Source organism: Oryza sativa, chromosome 5 (genome assembly GCF_034140825.1).
Source record: "Oryza sativa Japonica Group chromosome 5, ASM3414082v1".
NCBI classification, from domain to species: domain Eukaryota; kingdom Viridiplantae; phylum Streptophyta; class Magnoliopsida; order Poales; family Poaceae; genus Oryza; species Oryza sativa.
The window spans coordinates 18,548,022-18,572,719 of NC_089039.1; the positions used below are offsets into that span (position 1 = coordinate 18,548,022).

A 24,698-nucleotide genomic window follows, 5' to 3' on the forward strand; every position below is an offset into this window, starting at 1 on the left:
TGAAAATCATTGCATTACGACATTTCCACGATACACAACAGATTAATTGCCGCACAGCCGACAATAACCATACCCTTTCTGTTTAGTGAAAGATCGATGACAAAAGTTGAAAGTTCCGAACAAGTTAACGACACGTTTGATATCAAAAGCAAAAGCAAACCATTCGCCAAAAGATAAAGAGATACATGACATTAATTTCTTAAAGAATATTTTCAAAAATAAATTCATGTTGATTGCACACGGAATTTCGCTGCGGCACGGCTGCAATAAATTAACGTGAAGCAAATTTGTGAGCTGTGACGCTACAGCATCATCAAGCCATCAAATGGAAAAAGGAAAAGAAAATAAAATTAGAGGTTGCATTGGGCCCCTATGTGCTACATAATGAAAGACCAATAATAATCCCCGAGAAAGCTACTACTAAATAGTACCCCAAATCTCCATCGGTAAAGTGGATTTACGCGTCAGCATCTTGCATTGACGCCCCAATAAAGCTCTGGGGATCCCCTGAGACGAACGTTCGAGAGAGGGCATTTAGACCTGCTTATCTTTTTGTTAACTTTGTATCAGTATCAGCCACTCCGTACCACGGTACCAACGGCTAAACCATGTGCCATTAGCAGTAAGATTTATGTGTAGAACAGGTGAAGTTCGAATTCTCTTTAATTAAGTAAAATTGTTTACTCTTTGTAGGTTGTCTTAATTTTACGATTACTACCATTATACTCGATTTGTAAACATAGATATAGTTAAAAGAACAATACCAGTAAAACTTCAGTATCAGTAGTTATTATCAATAGTTAAGATGTTACTTTTTATCTAATAATACTGTTCATTAAATTGTAGCTTCAAATAAATTTGCTTCTAGACTTTTGTCAAACCACCACGACACCGAACGTACGAAGTAGATGAATACGACACAGCACTACCGTTCGTACAGGAACAAAACCTTCATCCCTGCGTATTCTTTTTAGCCAACATCACCATACCCAAAAGTCTTAACGTCTTAACTGTGCTCGATAGTACTTATCATATATATTCCCAAGCTGTTAAATTACAACAAACTTTAGGAATGAGTTTATGACCAACTAACCAACCAATTGCCCTCTTAAAATCCATTCAATTACCAGCTCACAAAAGGATACCCTCCAAGGTTCATCCACACGCACAAAGTTGCACACAGAGTTTGAATCCACTGAAGATCCACAGATTCAAAACAAACTTTTGTGTTTTGTCAGTGTCCAAGCCTTCCCCTCAAAGATGCCACCTTTGAGCCGCCCACCCACTCTCCCTCCCTCCCTCCCCTTGCTTTCCTTGTCAATTTTGTACTCCCATCTCTCTTTGTTATTATCCCCTCCACTAATCCATCAACACCTTCTTCTTCTTTCTTCTTACTCCATCTCCATCCAAACCTCTCTTCTTCTTCTTCTTTTGCTTTGCTTTTCTCGCCGCCGCCGTCCAACCCAAGAGAGAAGCCAAGAGCGACAAGCAAACCTGCAAGTCTAACAAGCCAAGAAATCCGAGAGAAATCGATCCAAGGAGGAGGGCGGTGAGCCATGGTGCGGAGCAAGGAGGTGCACAAGAAGCCCAAGGACCCGCTGATGACGCCGCCGCCGTCGTCGGCCAAGAAGAGGGGTTTCCGGGACGACGGCGGCGGCGGCGGTGGGGGGAGCAGGCCGAGGAACCGCGAGGGCGCGGCGACGTCGCTGACGCCGGCGTCCGTGCCTAACTACATGAGGGGGACGAGCAGCTCCGACGCCAAGGTCGGGCGCGGGGCGGCGTCGTCGGCGTCGCCGCGGCGGAGGCCGGTGCGGGTGGTGGCGAGGGGGAAGGTGCTGTTCCCGAAGGTGTCGGCCGCCGCCGCCGCCGCCGCCAGCGCCGGGCTGGGCAGGGCGACGTGCTCGTCGACGATGAAGGAGGCCAAGTTCCCCGACGCGCTCGACCTCGCCCCCGGCGCCACCGACGCCGAGGGCCCCGCCGCGACGCGGGTCTGCCCCTACACCTACTGCTCCCTCAACGGCCACGCCCACTCGCCGGCGGTGCCGCTCCGGAGCTTCCTCGCGTCGCGCCGCCGGCTCATCAAGACGCAGCAGAGCATGAAGCTCAGGGGCGTCTCCGCCTTCCGCAAGGGCGCCGCCCACCAGAGGCCGGAGGACACCAACGGCGCTGGCGGCGGCGCGAGGGTGGCGCCGCCGCCGCCGCTCATCGACGAGGAGGCGCTCGGCGACTTCTTCGTGGAGGTGTACGCCGGCCCGCGTGTGAGCACGGACATGAGCTGCAGCGACATGTCCCTGGACGAGATGGACGCCACGGTGAGGAAGATGGAGTTCGTCGTCTTCGACCGGTGCGGCGCCGACGAGTCCGACGAGAAGGGGAAGAACGACCTCGATGTCTGCGGCGACGGCGGCGACGATGACGGCGAGGCGAGGCCGGAGGAGAGGTTTGGTGCCTTCAGAGACAGCACGTCGGAGTGCAGCGACGCGTCGACCTCCGGCGAATTCGTCGAGGAGTTGCCGTGGATCAGGTACCAGGGGTATGAGGATGATAGCTTGGATGGTGAATTTTCAGACGAACACGGGATCAGAGACGAGGAGATCACTAGAGCAGTTGTTTCTGAATTTCAAGAAGATCAAGAAGAAGAGGGCACATCAGGTAGATTGGGAGATGGGTGCGAAGATGAGGCTGCTCAACAACAGGAAGAAAATGATGAGCAAAACATCTCAGATTTTGCCTGTGAATCGGAGATCGCGTCGGAGCATGAAGGTGTTGATTTCAGAGTTGAGGCTTGTGAGGAGCAGGAGAGAGTCAGTGAAGACAACATCCTGGATGCGGCACATCAAACCGAGGTTTGTAGAGAACAAGAGATGCAAGAAGAGAAAAACTTTGCTGCTGTCTGCAAATTGGGGATTCCTGAGCAGGAACTAGCAGAGACGGCGGATAATATCCCTGATGAGTGCTGCAAAGAGGAGACTTCAATGGAGCAGGACGAAGGCGGCGATGGGACCAACATGGAGTCTGAAAGCATTTCAGAGGTTGCCGAGCATCCGAATGTGGAAGATGAAGAGAACACGCAGGATGATGGTGGATCTGAAATGGAGATATCTGAGGAGATCATCTCTGGTTTTGGGTGCGAAGAGGATTTCTCCGAGGAAGTCACTTCAAAATATGTCTCCGAAGGTGAAATTTCTGACTCCGGTGCGATTGTTTCCCTACATGTTGAAATGCAAAAACAACCAGTGGAGAACCATGCCTTTGAGCAAGATGACAGCAGCACTGCAGACAATGCATTTCATCAAGATGACAGCACAGCAGACAGAGCATTTGATCAAGATGACATCCGTGCAGATGGCTATGATGACTCTCAGAAGGAATTGGATATTGGAATGAGAGAATTCAGAGTTGCCTCCGAAGAAGTTGGTATTCAAGAAGCTAATAGTGATGATCCTGTGGACTGCACAGAAGATGCTAACATGGAACTGGGTGTATTCTTGTGCGACTTGCAAGATGCTTCTGAAGGTTCTGGTATCGCTCAAGAAAGCAGCCAAGAAGGTAACTCGGCATGCTTTAATGATGGAGCTCAAATGGTACCAGATATTACCACACAAACAACAGAAGATGCTTCTGAAGAATCTGATACCGCTCAAGAAACCACTCTTGATGATAACTCTACACCACTCGCTGCTGGTGCCCAAATGGAATTGGGGATTGGCACAAGTGAGTTGATTGAAGGCTCTTCTGATGTCACTGAACAGTCTGGTATTGCTGAAGAAACCTGTCAAGATGATAATGCTGGATATTTCAGTGATGATGATTCTCAAAAGGCAACCGTGATAACCACATGCCAATTGCAAGTTGATTATGAAGAAAATGTTATTGCTCAAGAAGCTGATGATAACTCTACAGGTGTCAGAGATGATGCTCAAAATGAACCTGAGCAAACATGTGAATTGGCAACATCTGAAGAATGTCATTTTACCCAAAAAACTATTCAAAATCATGGTGCTCTAGAGGAATCCGTGGTTATCGCAAGTGCATCAGAAGATGCTCATGAAGAATCAGATCCTACTCAAGATGGTCATGAAGAAGACTATTCTGTAGGTATCAATTCTGGTGCTCAGAAGGAAGGAGAGCTTGACACAAGTGAATCTGGAGGTGCTTCTGAAGGAACTACTGTGCATCAAGAGGATGATGGACACGTTAACACCACAGATCTGAATGGCAGTGCTCAAAAAGAGATTACTGTCTCTATATTAGATGACTCTGAAGAACTTTGCAGTAGTGAGGAAAATAATCAATCATCCAATATGCTAATACCAGAGTTCAGCGATAACTTCAGTGCTGAAGAGCCCCAGAACCAAGATTCTGTTGCAAAAGAATCGTCCCTTGATGACATATGCAACGCATTCAGCGGGATGCACCTCAAAGGAGATGCATATCTTGATCCTACTGAGTCCATGACTTGTCCGGGGAATAGATTGATCATTGCTAGGAGGAGGAGAACACCGGAAGAGGAGGAATATTTGAGAGGTTTTAACCCAAGGGCTCCAAATTTTCTTCCTCTTGAACTGGACCCAGAATCAGAAAAGGTGGACCTCAAGCATCAGATGATGGATGAGCGCAAGAATGCTGAAGAATGGATGATTGACTATGCACTTCGGCGAGCTGTGAATAATTTAGGCCCTGCTCGAAAGAAGAAGGTGGAGCTTCTTGTCCAGGCTTTTGAGACCGTCCTACCGCACGACGAGGAAGAGAAGAAAGGCATCACACCAACAAGGCCTGTCCAAGCTTGCAATTGATAATTGTAGAGGTAAGAATTTTTGACGAGCTCTAATAGTTGTAACAAATTCCTAAATACATTGGCTTCTTACATGCCCTTTTTTGTTTGTCTATTGCAGTTAGTGGTCGAACTAATCAAGATCTTGACTCGCGAGCTACTAACTCAGTGGTCGCTGCAGTATTATCGCCGGAGACCTGCTTGAAGTTGAATGAGAGAACTACTTACTAGTTTACTGGAAATCTCTAGTTTGGGTTGTTTTTACTGAGGATCTCTAGTTGAGTTTCTTAGGAGCTCAAAACTGCTCCACAGGGAAAGATAACCACTCACTGAATCAAACAGATTCTTATCTAGTTACTGAGCTGCAAGGTAACAGCTCACCAGCTAAGTACTGTAACGTGTGTATAAATGTCTCTTGTGCTAGTGTCTGATATTTACTGATGAGTGATGACTGAGACTAGCAAAATGTTTAGGGTGGTTGATGCCTTAGACAGAGATGAATAGAATTCTTCTGGAGTGCAGATTGGTTCTGGAGTATGATCATACATGTATGCTAGTACTACTAATGTGCATTTGTAACATAAGCAGCTCCTGATAATCCTGGGATTGCCATGAGTGCACATTCATCCATTATGTCCCTACTCCCTACTCGTATGTGCTTATGAACCAAATTTCTGAAATTTGGTTACCATCGTCAGTCTACTTCATTAACCAAATTTCTGAAAAAAAAACTAATTCCAATGAAAATCTTGTAAAAATTCTGTGTTTCAAAGGACACAGAACTCCTGTAAAATTCCGGTGTTCTAAAGGATCTTGCGACTGTAAATGTAAATGTTTCTCCCTGAAGGCCATACTGTTGTTCTTTTGTGCTCTTGAAAGGATGCTTCAACCAATCTAACAATTGCAGTCTAACTGTACAGAAAAAAAAAATCCAGACCAAGTCATCGGAATCTGAATGAGATAAATCCATTTCAAGCAGTCTCAATCTGCGTTGACACGACAACAACAGATGGGCCTAAATCGTACAAGGAGAGGCGCAAACGGCAGCCGACCATGGATTTTCCTGACGTGACACGAAACCAAATATCGGCATTACTCTCTACTGTACGCTGCTTATCCAAGGTCACCAAGGGCGTGTTATACTCTGCACAATTTGTTTTAGTTTCAATTTGCATCTATTTTGCTGTCAGATAGTTTACTTACATCTTCAGTAAAAAAAAAAAACTTGTAGGTAGCAACATCATCATACTACAATCTAGTTTGAGTTATGACCCGACTTGAGCATTTTTCATGCATTTCGGATGCATTGTTCCCCTAAAGAAAAGGCAAATACTACTTTTGTATTGTGTTATTTCACATCTTGGTATCTATCGAATTGAAGATATTTGACCTACACCTCAAATCCGTAGTGAGAACTGAGCAGCAGACTATTACAGCCTCGTGATGCTGAATTTTCGTTGGCGTATTACAGCAGACTATTAGCATTGTTATGGCCAAAGAAAGAAAGAAGATTCACCTTTCAATCGAAAAAAAAAGAGTATGCTTGTAATAGTCACAGGCAACAGAAAAAAAAAATCTCCAACTGTCTCAGGTAGATTTGCTTTCTCAGTACCATGAAGAAAGCTCATCAGATCTTGGCATCATACATGGACTTCTGCTATATATTTTTCAGGCCATCTCAAATGTGCACCGGCCTAAAATTGATGCTATGCAGGAACAAAATTCCTTCTGATTTACTGTCGTTTGTGTCTTTCAAGCCAATCATCTCATGAATTCAGCATCAATAGGAGTACTTGCTAAACCTGAATATACTTGGCATTCACGCAACAACGATCTTAGTTACTACTCCCTCCGACCTATAATATAAGAAATTTTGAAGGGATGTGACATTTTTTTAAGTACTACGAATCTAGAGAAAAAATATGTTCAGATTTGTAATACTAGCTAGGAAGTGTCACATCCCTCCAAAATCCCTTATATTAATATATTATGGGACGGAGGGAGTACATATCTTTCAAGAAAGCTTTATATAGCCGACCATAATCCAGTCATCTACAGCTTTACATGTCGACTGTCTTTCCTCTCCTGCCTCCTGGATGATACACAGTGCTTATCCTCAAACATCTAAAATGCACCATCCGCGGAATTTTCTTGCACAGGGCTGTGCAAATTTCAGTTTTCCTTTACAAAGATACAAGCCGACGGTTCGTGATCCATGGTCGGTCAAAAAAGGGGAATTTAACTATTTGCCACTTTGCAGTTATTTTTTTTCTCTTCTTAAGAGATGATTTCTTAACTATTTGTCACTTTTACCCACGTGACATACCAACATGGTAACCTAGAGTGAAAAATGGTGTGAGACTCACAGACCCACTCGTCAGTTTCTCCCTCCCCCTTCATCTCTCCCCTACTCGTCCACGGCCCCCATCGACGCCAGCACTGCCCCGCCGCTGACCACCGATGGCCCCACCTCGCGGTCGAGTAGAGGTGGGAGTGGAGGACGACGAGGGAGATGAGAAGGAGGAGCACCGTCACCATGGGCGGACGCACTGGAACGGGTCAGGGTACGTGGCGAGGACGCGAGATACGGCGTTTGCGACGTCGCACCAGAGAATTTGGGGCGGCCGCCGCCGTCGTCGGGGAGGAGGTCAGCGCCGTTGAGGATGAGCGGCGTGGAGGTCGCCAGCATGGGGACAACACGGCGGTGCGGGCGCCGTCCTTGACGGGGAGGCTGCTTATGCGGTCTTCCCCCTCCTCCTCCTTCTCGTCATCCCCATCGCCGTAGGCCCAAGCAGCGGCCGGTGACGACCTCTCACACAAGAGTTGCCGAGGGGTTCCAATGGTGGGAGGTGACGAGAGGCCTCACAGCGTCGGCTACGAGGTGACGCCATCGGTGGTCGGCAGCGGGGCGACACTGGCGTGTAGAGCAGCGGATCGGTGTTGGCGTCGAAGGCAGCGCAACAGGGAGTGGAGGCCTGCGCCTCTGTAGCTCGGGGTGGGTGGATGAGGCGGCGCCATCGGTAGTCAGCGGCGAGGCGGTGCCGGCGTCGATGGGGGTGGTGGACGCGGGGGGTAGGGATGAAAGGGGAGGGAGAGACTGACAAGTGGGTCCCACACCATTTTTTACTCTAGGTTGCCATGTTGGTATGCCACGTGGGTAAAAGTGGCAAATAGTTAAAGAGACCACTTTTTAAGAAGGGCAAAAAAAATTGCAAACCTAAAAAGAGTATTTGGATAATCGCCAAACTAAAAGTGGAAAATAGTTAAATTTCCCGTCAAAATATGGAGCGACGCTTTGGAAAGGGGAAAAATACAAATACCCCTTTATGAATCACTGGTCTTTTCGATCTCCCCCCTACAACTTAATTTGGTACAAAACACTCCCTACAAGTTTTTTTTTTCACTTCCAACTTCCCATCTCAGGCCCCATAGGTCTCTGTTGTGATGAACGAAGTTGTTCCTTGACACCAAATGGGTGTACTTTGACCTCCTTTCACCTTTTGCTCTTTGCATGCTTTTATTCCACCAGTGGTATGACGGTAAAACCACGACGACAAACACGTACATACTACTGGTGTATTAAATCCTATTCCTAACAAGAGAAGGCACATGGGACATCTTTGGTCACCACACTAGAGATCCAAAAATCACTTAGGCTGAGTTCGGATGGGGGAGATGGGGAACCTAACTCTCCTGTGCACGGAAAATGGAGCGGTCCATTAACACGTGATTAATTAAGTATTAGCTATTTTTTTTTTTAAAAATGGATTAATTTGATTTTTTTAAGCAACTTTCATATAGAAACTTTTTGCAAAAAACATACCGTTTAGTAGTTTGAAAAGCGTGCGCGCGGAAAACGAAGGAGAGGGGATGGGAAAAGGTGCATGCGAACACAGCCTTAGCGTGATGAGAAAAATCACCCAAAAAAACTAGATACAGGTGGGAAGTTTGAAGGGAAAATAGACTTATGGGGAGTGTTTCGCACCAAATTAAGTTGTAGGGGGAGATTGAAAGACCATTGACTTGTAAGGGCTTATTTGGATTTTCCCCCAGTGAAAACCATCGTTCGTATTGGCTTGTATCTTGGGTCCGTTAGCATGCAGGTAAAGAAACAATGGTAATTCGTACTACCTCTGTCTTAAAATAAGTGCAGCCATGAGTTTATGCACCCAACTTTGATCGTCCGTTTTATTTGAAATTTTTTTATAATTAGCATTTTTGTTCTGATAAGATGATAAAACATGAATAGTACTTTACTCGTGACTTATGTTTTTAATTTTTTTCAAAAATTTTTAAATAAGACGAACGGTCGAAGTTGGGCGCGAAAAACTATGGCTGCACTTATTTTAGGACGGAGGACGTATTTAGTTAAGTCCACAGGCTAAATTAAGGCATGTATATAGTTGAGTTTGGGTTGTTGACTTTTTTGGGGCCCATGTCGTTGACTTTTTTCTCCCTATCTTAGCCGTGTTTAGTTCTTTAGCCAAAATTTTTGTAAGTATACGTACACATATTTGAAGTATTAAATGTAGACTAATAACAAAATAAATTACAGATTCCGCCTGTAAACCGCGAGACGAATTTATTAAGCCTAATTAATTTATAATTAGCAAATGTTTATTATAGCACCACATTGTCAAATCATGGCGCAAATAGGCTCAAAAGATTCGTCTCGCAATTTACATGCAAACTGTGCAATTGGTTTTTTTTCCACATTTAATGCTCTATACATATGTCCAAACATTTGATGTGATATTTTTGGCCAAAATTTTTTGGGAACGAAACACACCCCTAATCGAACAACCAGCTTTCTTAATCCAACAGCTACGGTTCAACTAAGGGCCTGTTTAGTTGAAGGGACTAATCCATTAGTCCCTAAAATCCCAAACAGGTGACTAAAATGGACTAAAAGTACATTAGTCCATTAGGGCTTGTTTGGATCTATGGACTAAATTTTAGCCCTGTCACGTCGGATGTTTGGATATTAATTAGAAGTATTAAATGTAGACTAATGATAAAACCTATTCCATAACCTTAGACTAATTCGCGAGACGAATCTAATTAGTCTAATTAATCCATGATTAGCCTATGTGATGCTACAGTAAACATGTGCGAATTATGGATTAATTAGGCTTAAAAAATTTGTGTTGGGAATTAGCTCTCATTTATGCAATTAGTTTTATTATTAGTCTACGTTTAATACTTCTAATTAGTGTCCAAACATCCGATATGACAGGAACTAAAATTTAGTCCCTGGATCCAAACACCACCTTAGTCCCTGTGGGAGGAGCTTATAGGAATTAAAATCGTTTCTTTCCCCCACTGCTCCCGCGCACAACCCTATCCTCCCATTCCTCGTCTCTGTCTTTGCTCCACTCGACCCCACGCCGCCGCCGCCGCCGCCGCCTCCCTGCGCAAGCTCCCGCCGCTGCTTCGCGCAAGCCCAGCCTCTGCCCCACGCAAGCCCTGCCGGTGTCGTGGAAGCCGCCGCTGCTCGTGTAAGCCACCGCGAGTCGTGCGGCAGCCATGGCAGGCAATGAGGAAGACACAGTGGATTTCTTCTCCCAGTCGTACACACATCACCTGGCGGCCGCCATCGACGCCTTCAAGTATGGCTTCTCGCAGGGGTCGTCAGGCCAAGCTGGATCTGGCGCCGGTTTCCATTTTTGGGGGAGGGGATCTGGGGGCCTGGATCTGTACTCTCAGACCGACGCCTTCCCCGAGTTCGCCTCCTACTAGCAGATCTTTCAATCGGCTGGCCATGGGTTACCTCCGATTCACCTGGCAGCAGATCCACCGTCGCCCCGTCGCGCTCTCCTTGCCCGGGGGTGAGACGCGATAGAAGTACTTATGTTCATATTTCGGGAACTTGTGATTTGTATTTCTGTTTTCTCCACCTGTTCATGCGTGACTGACCTGGTAGAGTGATGATCCAAACCTGTTTTGCGATGAGGACAGCAGTGATGTTCTGCAACTTGTTTTGCAACCTGATAGAATGATGCTTTGTAAAGAAGAAGGCGGCAGCCATGGGCAGGAGATGGTCTTGCGGTGGCATAGTTTTAGAGGTAACATAGTCTTTGTATAGTGTATTTAATGACCTTTAGTCACTTTTAGTCCTTACATCCAAACAGATATAGACTAAAGTTTTTAGTTCTAGGACTAATTTTAGTCTAGGGATTAAAAGATCCAAACACCCTCAAAATACATGGCTCATTCTAATTGCATTTCAGGATTCACTTTTCCCTAGGTAAGATATGTAGGCTGGTAAAATAACTCATAATCCAGATTTATTATAGTAGGATCGATGTGTCTCATCCAATCAAATTTTCTTATATTTTAGGACGAATGCATATATATGGTGATGGAGAGTGGGTTAAGTAGATGTTTGCGACACTTCACGCTTTAGGGCCCCATATATCATGTCCCACCATATTTCACTTTCTTTTTTAAGTAACCAATCCTCTAGACACGGATTAGTCTTAACCACACTGCATAGAGAAGCCACTACATCTATTTTAAAATGCAGCTATTTTTATCAAATGAAGTTCTATTTCTTCACATATCATTCCTTACAACCAATCACAACCATTCTCCATTTATTTTTTTCACATACTTTTCCTTTTCAACCAATCACAATTATTTTCTAATAAGTTTTATTTACTTTTATTAATACCCATACCAACCTAGAAATTATTTATATTTTAGAACAGGGATAGTAGTCATGGGCACATCTGGCCCTTTTCTTTCCCGTGAGTAGATAAAAGAGGCGCAGTGCCAGTATAACTTTGACATTAGGTAAGGCATATGTGCTACGACGAGCAGTGATGTTCAAGAAGCACCTAGCATCTTTTGTCTGCAGCTCGAACATTGCCAATTACAAGATCAATTAATCCAACAATGTATACTAATGTCGTACTCCCTCTGTCTCATAATATAAAACATAATATAAAAGACACGATCAAACTCGATACAGATCAAAACTATTCTTTAGCTTATAGTTTCTCATACACTATAAGGTTTATAGCAATAAAATTATATATATGAAATTAAATTCAAATATCAATCCAATGATATTATTTTCATCAAATAAAATTCATATTATATCAATTGTTGGTCAAATATTTTAAAACTTGAATTTATTAGATAGGATGGAGGGAGTAAGAGTAAGCGCATCCGTAAATATGTGCACGGAGCAATGCTACTGCTACTACTCCTCATGCACCCATGATGATCCATGATCATTAAAGCATTGACAAGCGTTGACAAGAAAGGAATAAAGGTTAACTTGCCAATGCTTGCTGTCAGCTGCCACATATATTCTCAGAGAGGACATCATAATCTGCCTATATAATAACTACTACTCCAAGGAGTAATACATAGGCGCAGATCCACGTATCAATTAATTCCAAAGTATGCGGATCACTTGAAGAGAGCTGACACTTCAAGGTGAATTACGCAGGTATGCCTCCATCGAGTTCCATGGATACTTCCACTTCCACGAGCTCTCCCAATTTTAATTTCATATATATATATATATATATATATATATATATATATAGTAGTATTATTTAACACACACTTGTGTGTACATCTTGCACATGTGTGCACCCTGCCATCCCCTCTACCTTAACCCACGCTCAAAGTGACGTAATTAGTGATGAATACTAAACTTCACTAGATTTCTACTCCCTCCACTCATAAATATAAGCACCCTTATCGCCTTTTAGCAAAGATTAAAGTGGAAGGAAAGCCAAACAATTTAGGTTTTATTTTGCAACAATGTCGATCATTAAATGCGGTCCTAGTAAGAAGAATAATATAAGGAAGGGGTCGATGCAAAGTATGAACAGTAAAAATGTGCCATGAAGTTTTATATTTATGCCATGAATTTCACATACTTGTCTTTACTAGATACCTCTCAAACCTTTTTACACGCGGATCGTCTTTTAGTCTGTTTGTAAAAAAAAGCAAGATGTAAAAAAAAATTCATTTTGGAGTAGCGTGGACAAATTCTAGTAGGAATGCCTATACTTGTTGATGGGGAGCATATTGTAGCAGCGACCAGAATATTTTATTGATATTTTACATAATAATATTTTAGAATACTACCTCTGTCCTAAAATATAGGAAGTTTTAAGCTTAAACGTGGGTATTAAGAAAGTATATGGAATTAAATGTCAGGAGTTTGCGATTGGTTGAGAATATAATGTAGATAGAGAAGTTGTTATAATTTGGAGCAAATTTTGAATGTTAGAAGTTATATTTTGAAATAGAGGGAGTAATTTGTATTTCAAATCTTTAAAAAAGATTTTCAATACAGAAGTACATGATGATGGCTCCTTAAAAAAAAGTTCTACTTGTTTCACATAGAGATATTTCGGACGTGTCGTGGGTTTTATTCTATATCACTGTGTAACCCATGAATAACCAACATACATGTTCATTGGTGATTTTTGGAAGATTGCGTGTCAACACTAAATAAAACATTCAATAAGTGCAGCAAAGTAATAGGCTAATAATTATTTGATGTTGAACTAACTTATAGGTGTAGAATTATGGATTTTGGTATATACTTAATAGTTACGAATTACAGTAACTTATGTTATTGATTGTTTGTGGTTTTACACTAGCTAGTAATTGTGATGTTCTATACCTATGAATAGATGTATTACATGATGTTGTTGAAAAACCCATAGGTATCAGTAAATGCGTAAAAAGAAAACCCACCTGTACCCAATGGATAACCGGTATTCAACGAGTGTAGGCATGCATGGTTAAAATTTTAGGCATGGATGTGCTATAGGTGTTTTGAGTCTCAGATTGGGTATGCTCTCACTCCACCCGAACTTAATCTGACCCTATATATTGCTAGTTCCAATATATAGTAATTTCTAAAAAAGCATCATTTTTCAAGTATTTCTTGGAATGAAATCTTCTACTATATTTTCATAATTAATCTTCTCCAGCATTAGCCTCAATATCTACCGCATCATCACCATGACCATCATCAACACTAGCATCTGGTTTGATATTGGTTGCTGCTTCTAGTCTATCTCTTCTAACGCTTTTCAGCAATAGGATCATACTTCTTATTTCTAGCAGGCATGATATATATAATAAGAATTGAGGAAATAAGCATCTTCCTGTTTTATAAATAAAAGAAAAATAATTTAATTTGAATCAAACATTCACATTACTTTTGATTCAATCGACCATTCAAGTTATGGCAATCGTAATTTGATTCAAATTATGAATTTACGATCTACTCACAGTCTCAGCTCTCAACTTACAGTCAAACGAGTCGAGCCGTCGAGGAGGCAGGCGCTCGACCTAGCTTGGCGGTCGCTGCTCGCCGGCCGGTTGGGCGGTCGGGGTCAGGGCGCGCGTCGTCATTGACTGCGTCTCATCATCATCTAGTCGAACGGAAAGTCGAGACACAAACTGCAGCTAGACGGTTTGATGAATGTGTTGTAACCCCTTCAGCGATTTTACATATTTTAATTTTAAAAGTCAAACTTTGTAACATATTTTAATCAAAAGTTAGTCAAATCCCAAAAAAATTATCGTATCCACATTATACCAAGGGATTCATCGTATATATTTATTGTGCGATACTAGAACAACTAATATTATACTCCCTCCGTCCCTAAATATTTGATGCCGTTGACTTTTTTAAATATGTTTGACCGTTCGTCTTATTAAAAAAAATTTAAGTAATTATTAATTCATTTCCTATCCTTTGATTCATTGTTAAATATATTTTTATATATACTATATAGTGTTACATATTTCACAAAAGTTTTTAACGATCAAACATATTTAAAAAAAGTCAATGGCGTCAAATATTTAGGGACGGAGGGAGTATATTTTATAGAAATCAATGTCAAATTAAGTTTTAATTCTGAAGACCTTTGAAATCAAAATACACTCTATAGAATCAAAAGATGGTCCTATTAATAAAATAGTAATATGTCATGAACGTATACTTTAATGTGCATACGATAGAAAAGTTTGATACGCCATGCTAGAGGAATTGTCCCATTTTCTCAAACTATTTAGCTTGAGCACTTAAACCATTTAACTATTAATGGGCTCATGTTATCCCCAAATTACTGAAAAGGCCAACTTATAGAAGCATATTTTAAGTTGAATTTGTGTACAACTATAGTGACAATTAACATCCTGTGTACAAAATGGTTTTTTAAAAAAGATTGCAGTTTGCACACATTTTTAAATCTTGATTTTTAAACTAGAACCTATGCAAATAGTGATTAAAAACTCCAAAAATAAGTTGAGATTTAAGATATGATACTATAATATTGCAATTTATGCTACTTGTAATGTTGATCTTAGAATATAACTTGTATAGAGAGAAAGAAAAAAGATATTTTTTTAGGGAATAAAGTGAGCAATTTATTATTGTATTATTGAGAGAGGGCTAAAATATGGCACACAATTTTCACTTTGAGGGTGAAATTACTACATTAATTAATCGGGAAAAAAAGAGAGTAAAATACATGGATGCCATGTTGATCATTTGGGTCCATATTACAGTAATTCATATTAGTACATATTGTAGCGTTGCAACAACAGCATAAGAGATACAACTGTGCAGAAGTGTATAAGAAAGACATAAAAGTTGTTGAACAGCTACAACCCTAGCTTGAAAACTATTACCTAAATCTATGCATGTATGCTGGAAACGAGCTAGTTTTATTAATTCTGGAGAGTAAACTGATCCGGAAATATACGTACATTATGGGGTCATGTACAGGTCTAAGGGAGTGAAGTGGATTTTTTTCCTAATCTGAATCATTGCTAGGAGAGGTTTTTAATTTGAACAAAGTACATAGACATGAATTAAGATTTAATTGACATGCGTGATTTATAGGTGTATATACCATCATATTTACACGCTTAGCTAGGTAACATGTTTAGCTAGCTCAAACACATTCATATATGGTGCACTAATTGAAATTAAACCTGGTTAATTTACAGATTCAAGTATACAGAGTGTTTTGGAGGCATGGAACAAGTTGATACTAAGACCATTGTGCAACAGTTCAAAGATTGGGAAATCCAGATATTGGTGCTCCTGAGCTTTTGCCTTGCAATTGCTCCTCTTCTTTTTTGGTGGCCTTCGCCGCCGTACCAGCCGAGTGTGGCTTAGAGTTTTCCTATGGTTGACTTACCTGTCAGCGGATTTCATAGCTGTATATGCACTAGGCTACCTCTCACGGCATCTACCCACCACTACAAATGACCATATATGCTACCAAACATGCCTTGGAAAAACCTTGTTGCCAAGCCAAAGCCATCATGATTTCACACTCTTGTGGGCACCATTCTTTCTCGTACACCTAGGTGGGCAAGACACTGTGACTGCATTTGCCATTGAGGATAATGAGTTGTGGTCAAGGCACTTGCTAAATATGATAGTTCAGGTATGCTTAGTTGTGTATGTGATGTGGTATTCCATGGCACATAACCTACCTGTTGTCCCGGCTGCATTTTTATCTGTCGCTGGGGTCATCAAGTATGGGGAGAGGATATGGGCGCTCAAGTGTGGTAGCCAGGAAAGTCTCAAGAGTTCTATTAGTAGCTCTTATGTCGCAGCTTTGAAGAAATTAGCACATGACGAAGAAGACGGAATTCAGGTAACCAAACCGGCATCGACTGTGCAGCGTGCTCTTAAGTGCATGCCAGGTCTTCGGGAGGTATTTTCTAGAAGGTAACCATCTGGAAACTTTTCTTTCAAAAAGTCTCTCGATGCACAATTAACTTTCAAGACGGCAGAAATGGAGCTTAGCATGATGTATGATGAGCTCTACACGAAAGCCAAAGTGATTCAAACAGGGAAGGGCACCATCCTTCGTTGTGTCTCCCTCACCTCCACAGTGGTGGCTTTTGTTCTCTTCATCCTGATGAGTGGCAGCAAGCAAAGGTATTACAACTCAATTGGAGTTGATGTTGCAATAACCTATATGTTATTTGTAGGAGCTTTTTGCTTGGAGGCTTGCGCCATCATCATTGCCATGGTTTCACCGAGAGCGTGGGCATCCATGGAAGCTCGAGGTGGAGGATGCAACAGCAGTTTGCTCACCCGAGCAACCTGTAGGTCATCATGTTCATCTATGTTGCCGAGTATCCATCCAGAGAAAAGGCTATGGTGGTCAAACTCATTAGGGCAGTATAACTTTATGAGCTCCCGCCTGGCTGATGGCAAGTCGAGGATAACCGAGGAGATGATGGCCATTGTTGGAGCTAAGGAGGTGTGGAGTAACTTTCGGCACACTAGGCATGGTCCAGTCACCGATGAAATGAAGGAGCTTATCCACCAAGAAATTGATAATAACAAGTAGAAGAAACCTCTAAACTTGTCTCCTCAATTGTTTTTTGCGCAAGCTGCTTCCTCCTTTGAGGAAACCTTGTTCATGATGCACCTCTACACTGACATGTACTTGTACAAGGTAAGCATATAATTAGATACAATTAGGAGCAGCGGGAGGGATGATGATATTCAAGAGAAAGAGGTACATTCCCTGATGCATACATGCGAGGTGATATCTGACTACATGTTCTTCCTGCTGGTCACGCAGCCTGCCATGCTGCCTGTTCAACGCAATGTGTATGATTTGTTAGCATTGGTTTTGAACGATGCCGGCTATGCACGTACCTCCAGCAAGGAGCAGTTTCTTGAGACAGTGGCTAGCGGTGAGTACTCGTGGGACCAACCATTCATGGACTTCAGGGCAGCACCTCCTGATGACATGTTGCAGCAGGGTTGGAAGGGTTTGCATGCAGCGCTGCAAGTAATGTTGCAGATCTGGGTGCGGCTGCTGATCTACGCGGCGGGCAAGTCCCAGCACGCACGGCGGCTGAGCATGGGAGGGGAGCTGCTCACCTTCGTTTGGCTCCTCATGGCGCATCGGGAGCTTGGAGACATCTATAATATCCAGTTCCAGCTTGTGGAAAAAGAGAAAGACGGGTCAGTCCGTACTGGTCCTAATTCAACAATAACCACCGACATATATACTCTTTTCCGTTTAGGTCATCCGATCGACATGATCAAATAGTACTGGTGGCCGGTGATCGATGGTCTCTTTGGACTCTGATTATCTTAAGCCATCAAGGGCATGTATGCCCGCACCATCTCGATCGTTTCCTTCATGTGGATCATAATATAATCGATCACCCTCGGTTATTTTTTTTCTTTCTTTTCTTTTTGGTTGTGTGCTATCTGCTATTATCTAATAATGTCATTTGTATTAGTTGCTGGTTAATTTTGCTGTAATTAAATATATTGTTTTTAATTATTCAATATGCATGTAACGGACTATATATGTATGTATAATTAATCCATGCACATATTTTTGTAAGCTATATATACATTTGTAAGATTTGCTTCTATACTCCTCGAAAAAATAAATGCACGGATGTACTAGACATGATCCACGGCGTATATTGGGGTGGCCCAATATACTCAACGGCGTATTACTATTTCAAAGGGGTAATTTTATCTTAGGAAGGAGTTAGTCCATACTCCGCTCTGTCCCAAATTATTTTTATCTTTAAAATTCAAATTTTGTCCTAAAATAGTTGTCACAATAAACTACTACTTGTCCCGGTCCATCAATCACTTCTAATTCAAATTTCTCTTTTCTCTGCCCCTAACCACCCTCTTATATCCAACCATATAATATTTAATAGAGGGTACAATAGTTTTTTTCTCAAATCTTAACCTATGCTAAATTATCTAGAACGACAACTAATATGGGATGGAGGAAATATCTATCTATTTTCTCTCACCGCACTAGCTAATCTCTCGACAAGAGTACCGTCTCTTAATCGCGTCACCTGCCTCCCTTTCTTGCTCTGGAAATACGTTCCTCCCGGCTGGCAACCATGCATCAAGAGGAGCAATTAATCACCTTAGTTTCACTAATTAATTAGCCTCCAGCGAGTTGTTTGCCTTTGCCATGGGCGAGTCAGATATGATCGCAGTCGAAGCCCAGAAGGCCAGAACGAAGTGGCCGAAAGCCCGAAATCCGTCCGGTTTATTAGCCTCATCACCGATTTCAGCTGCAAGCAACATAACATATATACATATATACATGACCCTTCCCCCACCCCCACCATGACTAGGACACGTGGCGTGCGTAGAGCGGACGGCGCGCCTTTTCCTTTTTTTTTCTTTTCTGTTTCTTTTCATAATTTATTTCTTGTTTTTTTTTTTAGTTTTTTTAATACGTATATATACAAACTTTGTACATGTGTATATATTTTTTTATACATTATAACTGTATACATATAAAAAAATTATATATATATATATGTATGTTTGTTTATATACATACGTATAAACTTTGAAACTCTTATTCTAATGTCCTAGTAAAGTTGTTGGATATACAAAGCTTCGCATTGGGACACAAAAATCATAGATGGAGCCAAAACTGAGAGAAACGAATAACAATATATATGACAAGATACGGAGATTAATTAGAACATTTTCCTTAGCTGCATCAAAGTATTTGCAGAGTACAACCATGTCACTCTTCTCTAATTCCACGAACTAAATCCTGGACAAAAGAGAAAAAAAATAATTCTGAAACCTTGATTTTCTTCCTAAAGCATGTCTCACATTTTACCTTCTCCTTTGGTCTATATGTACCCATCATGTATCTATCCAAATCGAATTTCACATCAACTTTGTCTTGATCAGTAGTGCTTCATCCCGCTGACGCCATGTAAGAGTTCCCTTGAGGCCTTGACCTTGTCACAACGACTGTATTCTACAATATGTTTACAAATTTTGTGTTGGATTTCACGATTTAGATGAAATTTTTTTACGGTTTGAATGTAAAGAAAATATGCCTTTTTTAATGGTAAACTCTATTTTTTAGCCCTTATATGTTATTTTTAATACATTTTCCACCCTAACCTACAAAAATTAGTAGTTTTTTAGACAACACAGCGCACCCACCACCCCCCACCCCCCGCGTGCGCAAAAAAAAAAACACCCACCCACCCAAAAAAAGAGACAAAAACCTTTAAACCGAATAAATAACACCCTATTGTAATAAAGGTTTAATTTAGATTTTTATTATGCATAGTTTGTTATTTATTGGGTCCACAACCATAAAACTAATATAATCAAAACCATCATGAAATTTGGTTTAGGGAATTATTTATCCAGTTTTAAAAGTTGAGGGTGCAAAACAAAAGGCACTGATATTATAATGTAGGGTGAAAAATGAAATCGGGCAAAGTGTAGGGAGACTTTACAAGTCATAAATTACTCATAGCAAATCTGTTGGATTTTTCTACGGTCTGAACACCCATGTCATCAAATTGGTTGCCCCAAATTTGTCACTTGATCCAATGCATGGCTGAAAAATTCACAGGTGCCTCCGCACACGCCATGGCCCAGCAAGGCAGACGATGTGAATCACATCATCCTCCCAAAAGCTTCACAGCCTATTCTTGGCCAGTTGCTTCGCCCTCAACCGAAACAAAGAAAAAAAAAGGGAGAAAGAAGAGGGAAAAAGAAAAAGGAAAAAAAGGGAAGAAGGCACGCACAGGGAAGCAATAGCAACGAATTCAACCAACCAACCAACCAACCCTTCTGCTGCTTCAATCGATCGGCAACAAATCTTTCTGGGTGGTCTGGTGCTCAACTCCCCCATCGCCATTTTATGCCCGAACCTGTTTCTCCAGCCAATTTGATGAGGATTAATTTCCAAACGGGCTCCGATCGATCTCCATGATTAACCATCCGGCGTGGTGATGAGCCGCCGCCGCCGCATCGTCGTCGTCTCCCGATGCATCGCCAGGACGTGAGGACGAAGGAGGCCGAGGAGGAGAGGATGGAGGAGAACAATCTCCTGCATTTTCTAGATAGCCCAAACGCGCATTACAGAAGGTGCCGCATTTTATCAGTATATCTGTCGGGTTTCCTTGCGAATTTCTCTCCGTTTTTTGTTCATGCAAGATTCAGTAAGAACTTTTTTTTTCTCTCTTCCTCTTTTTTTTTTTATAAAGGAAATGTGAAGAATACGTATCCGCGCATGATGATGAAGCCCATTGCGATGCATCAGGTTTTTCCCCTTGCTCCTTCCTTTCCTCTTCACGTTCATCGTGGTTAAACTCATTGGGGATCTTTGAAACGAATAGATTATAGATCTACGAAAAGCTTCACATGTATACTGAATATCGCACAATGTCGAATTTTGTTGGAGGAGATTTCCATGATTTTTAACTCTTGTTATTAACATTGTGCGAAACTAGCTCAAACGGGTTAAATGGCTCTCAAATTGGCATTGCATGGATGGTTCTTCCTTGGAGCTGCAATGGCTCACATTTGCATGGTTACCAAATGCCAAGTGCCAATCCACCGAAAAATGGGGCTTGCAGAGCCCAAATTGTGATCTGCAAATTCAATTCCCCATGCCATCTTATTCTTTATTTGTGTTCATGACCATCGTTTCTCCAAGAAATTTGTCTAATGGTGTTCAATGTCGATCATCGTTGAAAATTAGGCGGATCTATATATGAGCATAATCTTCTGTGTTTGTTTGTCTTTAATGATTCGCGTGTTTCCGACAATAGCTGCAACCTGCATACAATAACATGCAACTCTTAACAGATGTAGATCTGGCCAATGCAAGGGAAAGATTGGAGCATCTGTTGAAACAACCTGCCAACAAGTTCTGTGCAGACTGTGGTACCCCTGATCCAAAATGGGCGTAAGTATCAGCCGTTTCCCAGACATACAACATTATCCCTATATTTTTGTTTTTTTTTATAAAATTAATGCTCCTTTTGTTATCCTAATAGCTGATGTGGTTCTTGCAGGGCCTTGCCTTTTGGTGCGTTGATTTGCATAAAGTGCTCTGGAACTCATAGAAGTCTTGGAGTACACATATCAAAGGTGCACACGATTGACTCTTTGTAGTTCACTTTGTTCTCCCATCTGCTCATCTCAAATTTGGTTTCAACTCGACTTATTCTGATTCAATGGTTGAGATGTTCTAAGAGACCAAAGGTTGTCACGATATGAATCTATTTGTCTCTACAGTACCAATAAATTTACACTGCAGGCAAACATTTCGTTACTCAAAAGCATGGACATATATGATCTAGTTTGTAAGGCATAAGCATATGGTAACTGCAAACTAATAGACCTCATACTGAAGTAATAATTATTCAACAATTCACTGTTCAATTGAGCACAGGTAATTTCCGTGAATCTAGACGAATGGACAGATGAAGAGGTCAATTGTTTAGCTGGTTCAGGTGGAAATGCTACGGTGAACACAAGATATGAGGCCTTTTTGCCAGAGAACTTTAAAAAGCCCAGACATGATTGCACAACAGAGGAGCGTTGCAATTTCATTAGGTATAAATTACGAGTAAGCTAGTATTTTTGTCGTTACTACTTCTGTAGATTCTGCTACGGAAAGTAGGATTCTGATCGTTACTCCTTCTGTAAATTCTGTTTGACAAAACTATGCTTTCTCTCCATCTACGTATATGCAGGAAAAAGTACGAGTTTCAACAGTTTGTGACTGATCCACAGTTTTCATGCCCTTTACGATTGAATACCAAACACGCACCAGACAAGAATCAGCAGCAGCAAAACTGCAGTGCGCGACATGGTTTTGGCCATGCTTTTAGGAATAGCTGGAAGAGAAAGGACACAGATAACAAAGGACTAAAGAAAATGGTGGGGAAAACTTACATATTCTACGTATTTTAAGCGGGTATTGCACTCTATGAACTGTTTTTACTGCAACATGGTCTAATTTTTTTTTTCAGACGGATGTGGGTATGGTGGAATTTGTTGGATTAATTAAGGTTGATATTAGACGGGGCACAAATCTTGCTGTTCGTGATGTGATGTCAAGTGATCCATATGTTATGCTTAACCTAGGACACCAAGTAAGCTCATCTTGTTAACAGATGCCAGTTATCTCTGAAAAAATATGCAATATATATTTTTCTTACTGCCAAATAACATTTTTCAGACCATGAAAACGAAGGTGATAAAGAACACCCTGAATCCTGTATGGAATGAAAGACTAATGCTATCGATCCCTCACCCGGTGCCGCCTCTTAAATTGGTACATGCTCTTTAGTCATAACAAATCATCTAATTTTAATTTTTGCCTTGCCCATCAATGGAGAGTATTGATCAGTATCTCTATCCAGTGTTGTAGAATAGCTATGTTGTGCAACTTTGTGTGGCAAGCAAATTCTTGATCTTTAGTATTCAAGAGTTCAAGACTCTAGGTTGCTTTTGAAGTATAGAAATTTGCTGGCTAAATTCAATCTGATTTATTGAGTTACCTACTTATGGATATAATGATCTGAACTCATTTTGCGTCAAAAAAAAATGATCTGAACTTACGAGAGCAGAGTGCCTTATTTCCCCTTAAGAACAGCAAAGAGAGAGTAGCAAAAGCCAAATTCAAGCTTGTGCTTACATATATATAGCCTATGACAAACCGCATTTTTGTTTGGTTGGTTCTGAAGTGAGAATTCTTCGATCAGATCCAAACACATTTGTTACAGATAGGATGGAAACATGGATTACCCACTGATATTCAAATTTATGTACAAAAAAGAAATGTTCTACAAACTCACACATTGCATCTCTATCTGCTCTTCTACCTCCTAATTTAACAGCAAGTGTTCGACAAGGACACGTTCAGCTCCGACGACCGGATGGGCGATGTGGAGGTGGACATCCAGCCGCTGATCGCCGCGGCGCGAGAACACGAGAGCTCGGCCGCCATCGCCGGCTCGGTGGAGGTCACGAAGCTGCTGGCGAGCGACGACGGCACGCTGGCCAGGGACAGCGTCATCTCCGTCGTCGACGGCAAGGTGAAGCAGGACATCGCGCTGAGGCTCCAGAACGTGGAGCACGGGGAGCTGGAGATCGAGCTCGAGTGCGTGCCGCTCAGCCAGTAGTATAGCTATAGCTGCTGTACACATTTTATTGCTACTATAGCTGGCCGGGATGAAAAATGCTCGATCTGCATTCGCTGTGGGTTGTGTGATCATATGCATGGAGCTTAATTTGCTTCTGTGTTTTACTCCATGCCTGTATACTTTGTCAAGTTGTGTCATGTTGAGGGCTTAATGTTCATGTCATCGTGTATTAATTAGATATGGTTTGTATAGGTAGGAAATTAAGGGGGAAATGGATCGTCTAAAACAACTCTAATTTTAGGCTTCAATGTTGGTTTTGGCTGATTCTTTGTTATCCTTATACTATTACTGCTAGTGTGTGTAGCTAATTTTGGTAGTTCTCAAGCATTTCCAGGGTGTTAAGGGGTAAACTGCCAGACATACAGTGTTCACAAACTATTACTCCCTCCGTTTCACAATGTAAGTCATTCTAGCATTTCTCACATTCATATTAATGTTAATGAATCTAGACATATATATCCAACTAGATTCATTAACATCCATATGAATATGGGTAATGCTAGAATGACTTACATTGTGAAACGGAGGAAGTACCTTATAAGACTACCACGCAAGAAAAAAGTTCAATAGAAATTTAGTGAGGCTAGAGAATTACTCCTAGCCTATGCCTCTTTAAGCATGTGAAAAGGGAGGACTTGGGGGTGTGTGATGTGAGTGTTGTGTGTTTCTTGCTTGTAATAAAAAAAATCAAAAGGATAAAAACTGGCATTCAATTGAGAAAAAGAAATTGAAGGAATAATCAAATTTGTAAACAGATGAAAATCAAATGGAACAGACATCTACTCCCCAAATCAAAAAGGTAATTAAGTAAGCCAAGAAGCAAAGCATCAGAATGACCAAATTAACTAGGAATAAGTCTACTTTGACTCTCTTAACTAGTGACCGAATCTGATTCCTATTCTTGAACAGCAATACCAGATATCTTGACCCT

At 41.6% G+C, this 24,698-nt stretch overlaps 3 protein-coding genes across 4 annotated transcripts; all 3 read left to right on the forward strand.

The window, feature by feature from the left end:
* The first annotated feature begins 1,343 nt into the window (after positions 1–1,343).
* On the forward strand, positions 1,344–5,404 carry LOC4338638 (calmodulin binding protein PICBP). Its single transcript, XM_015784320.3, has 2 exons — positions 1,344–4,807; positions 4,896–5,404. The coding sequence occupies exon 1, from the start codon at positions 1,557–1,559 to the stop codon at positions 4,794–4,796; it is 3,240 nt and encodes a 1,079-aa protein (XP_015639806.1). The 5' UTR covers positions 1,344–1,556; the 3' UTR covers positions 4,797–4,807; positions 4,896–5,404.
* Positions 5,405–16,767: 11,363 nt separating this feature from the next.
* LOC4338639 (uncharacterized) lies at positions 16,768–18,101 on the forward strand. The gene has a single exon (XM_015783635.3). The coding sequence runs from the start codon at positions 17,320–17,322 to the stop codon at positions 17,848–17,850; it is 531 nt and encodes a 176-aa protein (XP_015639121.1). The 5' UTR covers positions 16,768–17,319; the 3' UTR covers positions 17,851–18,101.
* A 2,092-nt stretch (positions 18,102–20,193) lies between these two features.
* LOC4338640 (probable ADP-ribosylation factor GTPase-activating protein AGD11) lies at positions 20,194–24,031 on the forward strand. 2 transcript variants are annotated; one of them, XM_015783399.3, is made up of 9 exons: positions 20,194–20,696; positions 20,816–20,871; positions 21,420–21,519; positions 21,629–21,704; positions 22,009–22,172; positions 22,313–22,499; positions 22,592–22,714; positions 22,801–22,896; positions 23,462–24,031. In XM_015783399.3, the coding sequence occupies exons 1-9, from the start codon at positions 20,596–20,598 to the stop codon at positions 23,744–23,746; spliced, it is 1,188 nt and encodes a 395-aa protein (XP_015638885.1). In that variant the 5' UTR covers positions 20,194–20,595; the 3' UTR covers positions 23,747–24,031. The 2 variants fall into 2 exon arrangements, with proteins under 2 accessions (XP_015638885.1, XP_066166819.1); XM_066310722.1 differs by having other exon boundaries at positions 20,200–20,696; positions 23,488–24,031.
* The last annotated feature ends 667 nt before the right edge of the window (positions 24,032–24,698 follow it).